General features: G+C 37.4%; 1 protein-coding gene and 1 long non-coding RNA gene across 4 annotated transcripts in view; both read left to right on the top strand.

The window, feature by feature from the left end:
- Positions 1-13798, top strand: part of LOC127868405 (broad substrate specificity ATP-binding cassette transporter ABCG2-like) — a 72073-nt gene that overhangs the window by 41586 nt on the left and 16689 nt on the right. For both annotated transcript variants that reach the window (XM_052410169.1, XM_052410171.1), the window contains 2 exons: positions 2873-2997; positions 6464-6618. In XM_052410169.1, the coding sequence (XP_052266129.1) occupies positions 2873-2997; positions 6464-6618 (280 nt within the window). The remainder of the gene's footprint in view (positions 1-2872; positions 2998-6463; positions 6619-13798) is intronic.
- LOC127868430 (uncharacterized) lies at positions 3317-5109 on the top strand. Of its 2 annotated transcripts, none has more exons than XR_008044118.1 (2): positions 3317-3715; positions 4876-5109. It is a non-coding gene; the product is annotated as an uncharacterized LOC127868430 (long non-coding RNA). The 2 variants fall into 2 exon arrangements; XR_008044117.1 differs by having other exon boundaries at positions 3317-3570.

The raw sequence follows: 13798 nt of genomic DNA on the forward strand, positions 1-13798 counted from the left end.
TGGCAGATGACCCCTATTGATTTTCAGGTCACTAGGTCAAAGGTCAAGGTCACAGTGACAAAAAACATATTCACACAATGGCTCTCACTACAACGGAGAGCCCATATGGGGGGCATGCATGTTTTACAAACAGCCCTTGTTAATAATTAATTGTGTGTGTTTGAAACAAAAAATCCCTAAAGTAAATGTCCAAAAATTAACAGACATCCTGAAAGTATACCTATTTTATCTTTGTTTGGATATTCCTCTGTATAACTTCTCTTTCCAACATGATAATGATAGCATGTGCTTGTAAATATCACACCTTTAAGTATTCATAAATTAAAGGTGATACATTTGAATTAATTTAATATGTTAGAGTTTGTTTTATTGATACTCAAAGGTTGAACTTTTACCACAGAGTACAAAAATTAGCATTGATATACTGTAGTAGAAACCTATAATTATAAAATGGAACTAATGTAAACTGTCAGTGTGTTAATTATGATTGGATCGTTGGTTTGTCAGTTATTTTTTCTTTACATCTTCAAATGTTGTGCAATAAAACTTGAGCCTATTTGTCAAATTACAGATTTTGAGTGGGGGGCATGTTGCAGTAGATTGATAATACCAAACAGGCTAACCAAATATTAACCAAACACTGATTCAGACTATCATAATTTTCACTCAATGACTCCAAACAGTCGTTTTCAAAACTATACAAAACAAAAACTTTGAATACATTAAGCAAACATATTGATTTTCTTACAAAGATCATTTCTAACTGGGTAAACTATCTGTTGAAACCAGTTCCTGTTTCAAATACATTTGCCTATTTATCCAAATAATGCTAATATCAAAGGTCTACTTTGACATCTTGTATTCTTCTACCATGCTTTATTACTGTCTCATGGTAAGGGAAATCTGTGTCCAATTTCAAATAATCAATCTTCAATGATTGTATGTTTTAAAAGAAGGGCATTCACTTAAATTTGATGAGCATAAACGACATGTAAATCGATGGTCACCATTCAAAATGCCGAACCTACATTTTTTGACATTTCGTAATTTTTGCACTGTGTAGGGCGGGAAATCAGTGCGCACATGCCCAGAAAACGGCGAACCACCTAACTGATCAGAACTCACCAAACCGGCCATATGATAAAATGCCAAACTGTGATTGTGGAAATTAAAATATGCAAAAATGCAAAGCTGAACACTCAAAAATGCAAAGCTGAATATTAATTATAAAATGCGAAGCCAAATAATTTTTAACTTCAGCATTTTGCATATAGTTATGAAAATGAAAAAATAGCCTTCCTGGAAAGTTGTGTTTTTGTAAGTTCTGCATTTTGAATGGTGACCATCAAAATGATATTTAGTAATGGTATAAGTATGAAAGGTCAACTACATGTATATCATTAATAAACAGCAGAGTTAAGGAGTTGCTTTATGGTATTTTTCTGGTTTTATTAGGTCAGATCATGAAACGTGTGAGCTAATATTTAATTTATTATGCTCACCCCAATTTTTTTTTGAGGGGAGCATATATTCGCCGCTTCGTCTGTCCGTGTTTCCGTGTGTTCGTCCGTCCGTGCACAATTTTTGTCCAGGCTATTTCTCAGCAACTAATGACCGGAATTCAATGAAACTTTATGGGAAGCTTCACTATCAAGAGGAGATGTGAATATTATCAGCGGGTTCTGGTTGGATGATTTTTCACAGAGTTATGGCCCTTTGAAATTTTTCATTAACTGTACATATAGTGCAATTCTTGTCTGGGCTATTTCTCAGCAACTAATGACCGGAATTCAATGAAACTTTATGGGAAGCTTCACTACCAAGAGGAGATGTGCATATTATCAGCCGATTCTCGTCGGATGATTTTTCACAGAGTTATGGCCTTTTGAAATTTTCCATTGTACATATAGTGCAATTCTTGTCCGAGCTATTTCTCAGCAACTTATTACGGGAATTCAATGAAACTTTATGGGAAGCTTCACTACCAGCATGAGATGTGCATATTATCAGCCGGTTATGGTCGGATGATTTTTCACAGAGTTATGGCCCTTTGAAATTTTCTATAAACTGTACATATAGTGCAATTCTTGTCCGGGCTATTTCTCAGCAACTAATGACTGGAATTCAATGAAGCTTTATGGGAAGCTTTACTACCTTGAGGAGATGCGCATGTTATTTGTGGGTTCTGGTTAGATGATTTATTTAGAGAGTTATTGCCCTTTGAAATTTTTAAGTTGCTAAACCATCCATCGTATTATTTTGTCCAAAGTTATGCCCCTCAAGACCTTTCCTTTTATCTTTGCAATTTTGTGACAAAAAAAACCTTTGGGGAGCATCACCAGTCTCCGACGGTTTTTGTTCCACTTGTTACACCTCGTTTGCTATCATTAATTAATATATCATAAGGCATTAATGTATAAATAAATAGGTAATATGTTTTGGTTTATAAATATTTTGGTCTTTGTATAATTATATACCTAATAAGTCTTGCTTCATAAATATTTAGGTTTCCACTTGTGAATTAAAAAAGTGGGGTGTGTGTGTGAATATTAAGGGTTTTCAACCTGGAATGTCTGAGAACTCTTTAATTATTTGGTAAATTGTTCGTAAACTTTTATTTTTGATGCAAAATACCATGGCAAGAGGAGATATTTGAAAAAAATAATAGAAATCAAAATGTTGTATTAGAGTGCTAAAACCTTAAGAATTGAACCTGTATTTTAAGGATTAAGCCTGCATGTTAAGAATGTAGCCTGTATTAAATCTTCTGTCTACCAGTACTGATGTTTACCATATTTATTATAATAAGTACCGTAATCAACACTGAAACAGAAGTAATAAATCCTGTCCCATACATTGTTGTATATTGCAGGCATGAAAATGTGAGTGGTTTCTACAGAGTGTCCTCGTACTTTCTGTCCACGGTGATCTGCGATGTTATCCCTATGAGGTTCCTGCCTACACTGGCCTTCTCTTCAGTCGTCTACTTTATGATAGGTACAAAGATGTATACATTATAGAAAGTGTAAAAACAAAACAAGAACAACCAAAAAATCAGCTACAAACACAGCTAAGCTTATCCTACGAGATTTTATTTTTATAGCAACTATGTGATTATTTGATGAAAACGTAGCCAATAAGACATAAAAAAAAACAGGCAACAACAATTCTATATATTTTTTTACATTTTTAGCTCCATTTGGATTCTGTTACGTCTGTGTGACAGGACGCTTACGTCCATGAACTATCTTTTAAAACAACTTCTTCAATAATTCTATATATTTTTTTATGCCCCCCCTTCGAAGAACAGGGGGTATATTGCTTTGCTCATGTCGGTCTGTCGGTCCGTCTGTCGGTCCGTCCCCCAGGTGGTTGTCAGACGATAACTCAAGAACGTTTGGGCCTAGGATCATGAAACTTCATAGGTACATTGATCATGACTCGCAGATGACCCCTATTGATTTTGAGGTCACTAGGTCAAACGTCAAGGTCATGGTGACCCGAAATAGTAAAATGGTTTCCGGATGATAACTCAAGAACGCTTAGGCCTAGGATCATGAAACTTGATAGGTAGATTGATCATGACTCGCAGATGACCCCTATTAATTTTCAGGTCACTAGGTCGAAGGTCAAGGTCACAGTGACCCGAAATAGTAAAATGGTTTCCGGATGATAACTCAAGAACGCTTAGGCCTAGGATCATGAAACTTTATAGGTAGATTGATCAGGACTCGCAGATGACCCCTTTTGATTTTAAGGTCACTAGGTCAAAGGTCAAGGTCACAGTGACCCGAAATAGTAAAATGGTTTCCGGATGATAACTCATGAACGCTTAGGCTTAGGATCATGAAACTTGATAGGTAGATTGATCATGACTCGCAGATGACCCCTATTGATTTTCAGGTCACTAGGTCAAAGGTCAAGGTCACGATGACCCGAAATATTAAAATGGTGTCCGGATGATAACTGAAGAACGCTTATTCCTAGGATCATGAAACTTGATAGGTAGAATGATCAGGACTCGCAGATGACCCCTTTTGATTTTAAGGTCACTAGGTCAAAGGTCAAGGTCACAGTGACCCGAAATAGTAAAATGGTTTCCGGATGAAAACTCAAGAACGCTTAGGCTTAGGATCATGAAACTTGATAGGTAGATTGATCATGACTCGCAGATGACCCCTATTGATTTTCAGGTCACTAGGTCAAAGGTCAAGGTCACGATGACCCGAAATAGTAAAATGGTTTCCGGATGATAACTGAAGAACGCTTATTCCTAGGATCATGAAACTTGATAGGTAGAATGATCTTGACTCGCAGATGACCCCTATTGATTTTCAGGTCACTAGGTCAAAGGTCAAGGTCACAGTGACCCGAAATAGTAAAATGGTTTCCGGATGATAACTCAAGAACGCTTAGGCCTAGGATCATGAAACTTGATAGGTAGATTGATCAGGACTCGCAGATGACCCCTTTTGATTTTAAGGTCACTAGGTCAAAGGTCAAGGTCACAGTGACCCGAAATAGTAAAATGGTTTCCGGATGATAACTCAAGAACGCTTAGGCTTAGGATCATGAAACTTGATAGGTAGATTGATCATGACTCGCAGATGACCCCTATTGATTTTCAGGTCACTAGGTCAAAGGTCAAGGTCACGATGACCCGAAATAGTAAAATGGTGTCCGGATGATAACTGAAGAACGCTTATTCCTAGGATCATGAAACTTGATAGGTAGAATGATCAGGACTCGCAGATGACCCCTTTTGATTTTAAGGTCACTAGGTCAAAGGTCAAGGTCACAGTGACCCGAAATAGTAAAATGGTTTCCGGATGAAAACTCAAGAACGCTTAGGCTTAGGATCATGAAACTTGATAGGTAGATTGATCATGACTCGCAGATGACCCCTATTGATTTTCAGGTCACTAGGTCAAAGGTCAAGGTCACGATGACCCGAAATAGTAAAATGGTTTCCGGATGATAACTGAAGAACGCTTATTCCTAGGATCATGAAACTTGATAGGTAGAATGATCATGACTCGCAGATGACCCCTATTGATTTTCAGGTCACTAGGTCAAAGGTCAAGGTCACGGTGACCCGAAATAGTAAAATGGTGTCCGGATGATAACTCAAGAATGCTTACGGCTAGTTTACATTTTTAGCTCCATTTGGATTCTGTGACGTCTGTGTGACAGGACGCTTAAGTCCATCAACTTCCTTTTGAAACAACTTCTTTTATACTGCTGGGCAGAATTTTACCTAACTTCACAGGAATGTTCCTTGAGGAGTCCCCTATGAAAATTGTTTAAATTTGTGCGGTCTGTTGATTAATTCAGTCAGAGGGCACAAATACTTAGCAAATCATCCATGTTTTAAGGTTTCTTTTATACACAGGAAATATTAACTTAACATGATTCATGCAATTGATACAAAAATTGTGTTGTTATTTGTTATGCAACTTTTATACAATAGTTAAGATCTCAGTTCTATGCGCTATACATTTTTAATCGCCAATCAATGTGCACATGCTTTCCTTGCAATTTGTGGGGATGACGAGATGTTCTTCATGTTGCATATGTTCTTGCTCTGTTTTGCATAAGTACATGTGTTTTGCAATTAAAAATCCGAACTTGATTTGTTAGCCTATACGTGCAATTAACACAATATCTGAGTGTCCAGTTTCAATGTAAATGGCTGGATTTGGGCTTTAAATAAATGGCATGTGTGTACTATTTAGAAATTATTATTACCGAAATAAAAATTATTTTTGAATATATCTCAAGAAAACAAAAGTATTGTTTTGAAATAATGAATTATTTATCCCACTTTATCCAAAATGTATAGAAGACATGTTGGGCACGTTCAATGATTTTTGTTATAAGAAAAAACATAGCTTTTACCGGTAATCTAACTTTCAAAAAGATCTGTCATTGAATAAATTAATTTTTTAAAATAAAAAATTCCAATTTTTGGAATAAGGAAAAGCAATTTATTATTCATTACGACTTTATTATTCGTTGTCATCCCTAACTTTTAGAACAGACTTAATATTAGCAAAATAATTCAAACACTTTTTTTTCTCTTAAAGGAAAAGTGCATAGGTGTTACATTGGTATAATTGGTATAATCTGTCATTTAAGTGGTTATCTACTAAGTTTGTTCAAATTATGCCTCTGGGTTCAATTGGACCTTATCCATGTGGTGTGATCGAATATTTTATATACTTACATAACAAGATATGTTATGCCCTTTAATCTAAAGCAACCCAAAACCAGGTGTGGGTAGTATGAAACCACCGAGACCCTGAGTCTCTATGGTGACCATTCAAGGGTGCTCAGGGTTCTCTTGTTAACAAAACTCAATGGGATGATGTTTCAGTGGAAATATGAAGTCTTTTCTTAAAGTTTATTCTATGTTTGATGCCACACTTATTCATTGTCCTCACATTTGGCTCGGTGTCTGCAGGTTACGAGAACAGTTTTGACAAGTTCTGCCTGTTCTTCCTGGCGCTGTTTGGCGTGTCTCTGGCGGCCTCCTCCATCTCTTTCTTCATCAGCGCCCTAGTGAGGATCTTCGCTGTTGCCAACCTCCTCATTGCCATGTGCTACGTCGTCATGATGGTCAGTACACACAATGCATGCAAAACCAGGGCAATATGTTTTCTTGATCATTATATAATGATACATTTTTCATAATATGTGTAGAAATTTAAACTAATATTGTGTTTGTCAACACATCTATATTTTCCTATTATTCCCCCACTTTATGAGGATTGCATATAAATTTGCCTGTGCACAACATGTACATGGTTAGCTTTTCTTTCTTTCTTTCGTTACGTTAGGTCAGGAAATAGGTCACCAGGTCAAATCAAATAAGTAGCTTTTCAGCATTCTAGAAGTCACATTTTTTGTCCAATTTTCATGAATTTTGGTCAGAACATTTGTTCTCATGACAACTCTGTTGAGCAGAGTAAAAAATGGCCATATCTGGTCATTTAAAAAACCAGACTGCCAAGTGGTTGGGGTGTTTTTCAAATATGGCTATAATGAAATCTTGTTATTACTCTATATTGTCAAATCTTTCTCTAATTGAATGTCCAATCTTTATGAAATTTGTCCTGATAAAATCTTGGCCAAGTTCGAGTTGGATCACATAAGGTAAAAATCATGGTCACTGGTTAAAATATTGACACTCTAGAATTTGCATTTAAAGAAACTTGACCAGGCAGTTTTCCTTGTTTGAAACAGTGTTAACATGCTTTAAGTCACAATTTTGGTCCTGTCATTATGAAACTAGATTAGAACATATATTCTAATGCTATAAAGACAACCATGAAAAAGTGGCTGCCAGCGGGCAATTTTCACAAGTTTTCTAGGTCAAATCAGAAATATACTTTTTAACATTTTAGAAGCAACAGTTATGACTCATTCTTGCTGAAACGTGGTCAGAATGTTTATCTTCACGAAATGAAGGCCTTGTTTGAATATGGGTCAAATGGGGTCATAACCAAGATCACCAGGTCAATGCCTGAATAATTGGTGTCATTGAACACAAGTGAGCGCTTTAGAGCCATCATTGCTCTCTTGTTAAGACGCATTCTTCTATAACATGGAACAAGCTTGGATGTGTGTTGACAGCTGTTTCCAAGGTGGCTCTTGGGTGAGGACAAGTACAAGTTTGGTCTTTAAGTTTGTACATGTGTGCGGGTGTTAGTGGGTTGTGTGATGTAAAGTATGAGACTGACCTGCTTTATATAGTGTGTGTTTTTATGCATGTTTTAGTGTGTAATGTGAGGTTAAGTAACAGACAAGCCTTTAAGTTTGTGTGTTTGTATGGGTGTTAGTGTGTCGTGTGATGTTAAGTACTAGACTAGCCTGTAAGTGTGTTGTGTGAGGTTAAGTATGAGGCTAGCCTTTTAGTGTGTGTGTTTGTATGGGTGTTAGTGTGTTGTGTTAGGTTAAGTATGAGGCTAGCCTGTTAGTGTGTGTGTTTGTACCGGTGTTAGTGTGTTGTGTTAGGTTAAGTATGAGGATAGCCTTTTAGTGTGTGTGTTTGTATGGGTGTTAGTGTGTTGTGTAAGTTAAGTACGAGACTAGCCTTTTAGTGTGAGTGTTTGTACGGGTGTTAGTGTGTTGTGTGAGGTTAAGTATGAGGCTAGCCTTTTAGTGTGTGTGTTTGTACGGGTGATAGTGTGTTGTGTGAGGTTAAGTATGAGACTAGCCTTTTAGTGTGTGTGTTTGTACGGGTGTTAGTGTGTTGTATGAGGTTTAGTATGAGGCTAGCCTGTTAGTGTTTGTACGGGTGTTAGTGTGTTGTGTTAGGTTAAGTATGAGGCTAGCCTTTTAGTGTGTGTGTTTGTTTGGGTGTTAGTGTGTTGTGTGAGGTTAAGTATGAGGCTAGCCTTTTAGTGTGTGTGTTTGTACGGGTGTTAGTGTGTTGTGTTAGGTTAAGTATGAGGCTAGCCTTTAAGTGTGTGTGTTTGTATGGGTGTTAGTGTGTGGTGTTAGGTTAAGTATGAGGCTAGCCTGTTAGTGTGTGTGTTTGTAAAGGTGTTAGTGTGTTGTGTGAGGTTAAGTATGAGGCTAGCCTTTTAGTGTGTGTGTTTGTATGGGTGTTAGTGTGTTGTATGAGGTTAAGTATGAGGCTAGCCTTTTAGTGTGTGTGTTTGTATGGGTGTAAGTGTGTTGTATGAGGTTAAGTATGAGGCTAGCCTTTTAGTGTATGTGTTTGTATGGGTGTTAGTGTGTTGTATGAGGTTCAGTATGAGGCTAGCCTTTTAGTGTGTGTGTTTGTACAAGTGTTAGTGTGTTGTATGAGGTTAAGTATGAGGCTAGCCTTTTAGTGTGTGTGTTTGTATGGGTGTTAGTGTGTTGTATGAGGTTAAGTATGAGGCTAGCCTTATAGTGTGTGTGTTTGTATGGGTGTTAGTGTGTTGTGTGAGGTTAAGTATGAGGCTAGCCTGTTAGTGTGTGTGTTTATACGGGTGTTAGTGTGTTGTGTGAGGTTAAGTATGAGGCTAGCCTTTTAGTGTGTATGTTTGTACGGGTGTTAGTGTGTGGTGTTAGGTTAAGTACGAGACTAGCCTTTTAGTGTGTGTGTTTGTATGGGTGTTAGTGTGCTGTGTGAGGTTAAGTATGAGGCTAGCCTGTTAGTGTATGTGTTTGTATGGGTGTTAGTCAGTGTGTTGTGTGAGGTTAAGTATGACTCTAGCCTGTTAGTGTGTGTGTTTGTATGGGTGTAAGTGTGTTAAGTTAGGTTAAGTACGAGACTAGCCTTTTAGTGTGTGCGTGTTTGTATGGGTGTTAGTGTGTTGTGTGAGGTTAAGTATGAGGCTAGCCTTTTAGTGTGTGTGTTTGCATGGGTGTTAGTGTGTTGTGTTAGGTTAAGTATGAGACTAGCCTTTTAATGTGTGTGTTTGTATGGGTGTTAGTGTGATGTGTGAGGTTAAGTATGAGGCTAGCCTTTTAGTGTTTGTATGGGTGTTAGTGTGTTGTGTGAGGTTAAGTACGAGGCTAGCCTTTTAGTGTGTTTGTTTGTATGGGTGCATGTGTGGTGTGTTAGGTTAAGTACGAGACTAGCCTTTTAGTGTGTGTGTTTGTATGGGAGTAAGTGTGTTGTATGAGGTTAAGTATGAGACTGCCTGTTTGTGTGTTTGTATGGGTGTTAGTGTGTTGTGTTAAGTTAAGTATGAGGCTAGCCTGTTAGTGTGTGTGTTTGTATGGGTGTTAGTGTGTTGTGTTAGGTTAAGTATGAGACTAGCCTTTTAGTGTGTGTGTTCGTATGGGTGTTAGTGTGTTGTGTTAGGTTAAGTACGAGCCTAGCCTTTTAGTGTGTGTGTTTTGTATGGGTGTTAGTGTGTTGTGTTTGGTTAAGTATGAGGCTAGCCTTTTAGTGTGTGTGTTTGTATGGGTGTTAGTGTGTTGTGTGAGGTTAAGAATGAGGCTAGACTTTTAGTGTGTGTGTTTGTATGGGTGTTAGTGTGTTGTGTGAGGTTAAGTATGAGGCTAGCCTTTTAGTGTGTGTGTTTGTATGGGTGTTAGTGTGTTGTATTAGATTAAGTATGAGGCTAGCCTGTTAGTGTGTGTGTGCTTGTACGGGTGTTAGTGTGTCGTGTGAGGTTAAGTATGAGGCTAGCCGTTTAGTGTGTGTGTTTGTACGGGTGATAGTGTGTTGTATTAGATTAAGTATGAGGCTAGCCTGTTAGTGTGTGTGTGCTTGTACGGGTGTTAGTGTGTTTTGTGAGGTTAAGTATGAGGCTAGCCTTTTAGTGTGTGTGTTTGTACGGATGTTAATGTGTTGTGTTAGGTTAAGTACGAGACTAGCCTTTTAGTGTGTGTGTTTGTACGGGTGTTAGTGTGTTGTGTGAGGTTGAGTATGAGGCTAGCTTTTTAGTGTGTGTGTTTGTACGGGTGTTAGTGTGTTGTGTTTGGTTAAGTATGAGACTAGCCTTTTAGTGTATGTGTTTGTATGGGTGTTAGTCTTTTAGTGTATGTGTGTGTTTGTACGGGTGTTAGTGTGTTGTGTGAGGTTAACTATGAGGCTAGCCTTTTAGTGTGTGTGTTTGAATGGGTGTTAGTGTGTTGTGTTTGGTTAAGTATGAGACTAGCCGTTTAGTGTGTTTTTGTATGGGTGTTAGTGTGTTGTGTTAGGTTAAGTATGAGACTAGCCTTTTAGTGTGTGTGTTTGTATGGGTGTTAGTGTGTTGTGTGAGGTTAAGTATGAGGCTAGCCTTTTAATGTGTGTTTTTGTATGGGTGTTAGTGTGTTGTGTGAGGTTAAGTATGAGGCTAGCCTGTTAGTGTGTGTGTTTGTATGGGTGTTAGTGTGTTGTGTGAGGTTAAGTACGAGCCTAGCCTTTTAGTGTGTTCGTTTGTAAGGGTGTTAGTGTGTTGTATTAGATTAAGTATGAAGCTAGCCTGTTAGTGTGTGTGTTTGTACGGGTGTTAGTGTGTTGTGTGAGGTTAAGTATGAGACTAGCCTGTTAGTGTGTGTGTTTGAAAACTTGAAAACTTGCTAATTTGATGAAACGCCTATTTATATAATTATATTCAATGGCGTTGTACAAAACATATATATGTACATAAAATTGATAAAAGATAAGAGGTATTGATAATATTATGCAGCATTAGTTAAAGGATTAATGATCTTAAAATGTGTGATATAAATAAGAATGCTATTAGGAACTTAAGCAATAAAACAATACCAGCTACACTATTAAAACACAGTAAAAGTAAAATATTATGTAATAAATTGATATAACTAGAGTTAAGACAATAATTATAATGATAATATGAGCAAATATTTGGCAACATAAAGAAACTGTTTTTCATTAACTAAAAGGATACGTAAAAGGATATTTCTGCTCTCTGGCTGTCGGATCCCACAGCTACCGGTCACCTGTCATACTTAAGGACACTTCTTTTGGGTTTTGAACTATCGTGACTACAATTCACAAATAGACTGACCAAGTGTGACTACAAGACACAACTTGAAGGTTAAAATTACACTGTGACTATAAGACACAACTAGAAGGCCTAAGCATGACTAAAAGGCAGCTGGTTGATGTAATTTAATCATTGAGCAAAGAAGCCCTAATGATTCTTGGTTACCAGTCACTTGTACAATAAATATCCTTTTCGAGCAAAGAAGCCCTCGCAATTCTTTAATTGCTTGTCCTATGAGTCCTAGTGAACAATAAGCCCGTACAACTGAGTCTCGATTATTTTTTTTTAAATCACAGGTATTCCAATTAAAATAGGTTGTAAAAGTCTCTGAAGAGAAATGTTTTCAAATTCCTTTTGAAAATGTTTATTGATGCGGAAGTCCGGATGCTTGATGGAAGATCATTGCACAGTTTCGGACCAACAACTTAGAAACTCCTGTCCATGAAAGTTTTTCTCTTTGTGCGTTTCACATCATAACATCCATCATACGAGACGGTAGATCGTAGCTTACGTGCTGGTACTTTTTCTTTTAAAAGTTCTGTAAGGTATTTTGGCGCGTTACCAACAGAACAATTATACATGAAGTTCAGTAATTTGAATGTTATCCTAGCCTTTACTGGTAGCCAGTGTAGTTCATACAAGGCATCTTTTGAACTGTCATATTTCTGTCGGCGGAGTACCAATTTGGCACACATGTTTTGGATACGTTGCATTTTGTTTATTTCGCATTGAGCTGTTCTATACAAGATGAGATTACAATAATCTAGATGGGATATCACCAAAGACAAAACGAGTATTTCTGTTGCTTCTTTTGTTAAGTATTTCCTTATGTTTTTGATTTTAAGGTAGTTGTACATGGCTGTACGGCACTTAATTTTGATGTGTTCTTTAAAATTTAGTGTTTCGTCTAAATATGCACCCAAATACCGTATGCATTTTTCTGCTTTAACAGTGTCACCAGCAATATCTATTTCTTTAGATTGACATTTATTTAATTGGGGTCTACTACCGAACATGATGAATTCCATTTTAAATGCGTTCATTTTCAGTTTATTCTCGTTCATCCAGTTGTTAATAACGAGTGCACAACTTTCAAGTTCTTGAATGGCAGTTCTTTCAACAGAAGAAGATGTAGGTTTGAATCGCTTGTTTGCGGTGTGGTCGTCTGCAAAACTGTAGACTGTGATGGAGGGAGGAACGACATCAAACAGTGTTCCAGCGTACGTCAGGTAGAGCCATGGACCAAGACAACTACCCTGGGGGACACTACACTCCAAAGAACGTGCCGCCGATAAAGCTGAATTAACACTTATGGGACAGCTTCTTGGACGAAGATACGAGTCTATCCAGTTTAGTGCCGTGCCACATGCACCGTATTGTTTTTGCAACACATCTAGTAGAATGTCATGATCGACTGTATCGAAGGCAGCACTCAAATCAATGGCGATAAGTGCTGTAACCTCTTGTTCTTCCATACCTTCGAGTATATCATTGACTAGTCTAAGTAAAGCAGATTCACAAGAATGGAATTGTCTGTAGGCTGACTGATTTTTTGGAAGGAGATTGTTTTCATTTACGTGTATATTGAGTCTAAACAGAGCAGCCTTTTCAATCACTTTTGATAGAAATGATAAGTTGCTCACTGGTCTATAGTTGGCATAACTCAGGTCTAGTCCAATTTTCTTAAGAAGTGGTCTTACTATTGTCTGTTTAAATTTTGAAGGAAAAACTCCTTGACTCAGAGAAAGATTAACCAATTTTGTCAAGAACGGTAGTAACTCGTTTAAAAATGATTTTAGTACTCTTGTTGGCAATGCATCTAGTTCGCATGATTTTGTTGGATGATGATTGATGATCTTTTTCACTTCATCTTGGGTTAGCTCCTCGAACATACCGAAACATAGCACTTCCTTGCGATCGGGTGTGAATTTTTCGAAACTTGCAAGAGCATCTCGAATTTTGTTAATTTTATCCAGGAAGTGATCGGCAAAGTATTCAGCTATCGCGGTGTCGCTTTCACCTTCCAGCATAGGGTTATCAGTATTTTTTCCTGTTAATTCTGATACAAACTTGTAGAGTTTTTTAGAATCTCCGTGAAAATCAATTACTTTTTGACAAAGCGATCGTTGCTTCTCTGCATTCAACTCGAAAGTGTATTTATTTCTGGCATTTTTGAAAAGTTCATAATGGTCTGGTTGTTTGTATTTTCACCACATGCGTTCCAGTTTGCGTGTTTTACGTTTTAGTTCAAGAATGTTTTCATTAAACCATGGTTTTGGTGCACGACATATTTTGTTTTTCTCGATGTATGGAGCGTGTTTATCAAGAATTCTACAGATTTCATCTTCAAATTGCTC

The sequence above is a fragment of the Dreissena polymorpha genome, chromosome 2, assembly GCF_020536995.1.
Source record: "Dreissena polymorpha isolate Duluth1 chromosome 2, UMN_Dpol_1.0, whole genome shotgun sequence".
In the NCBI taxonomy this organism is placed as follows: Eukaryota; Metazoa; Mollusca; class Bivalvia; order Myida; family Dreissenidae; genus Dreissena; species Dreissena polymorpha.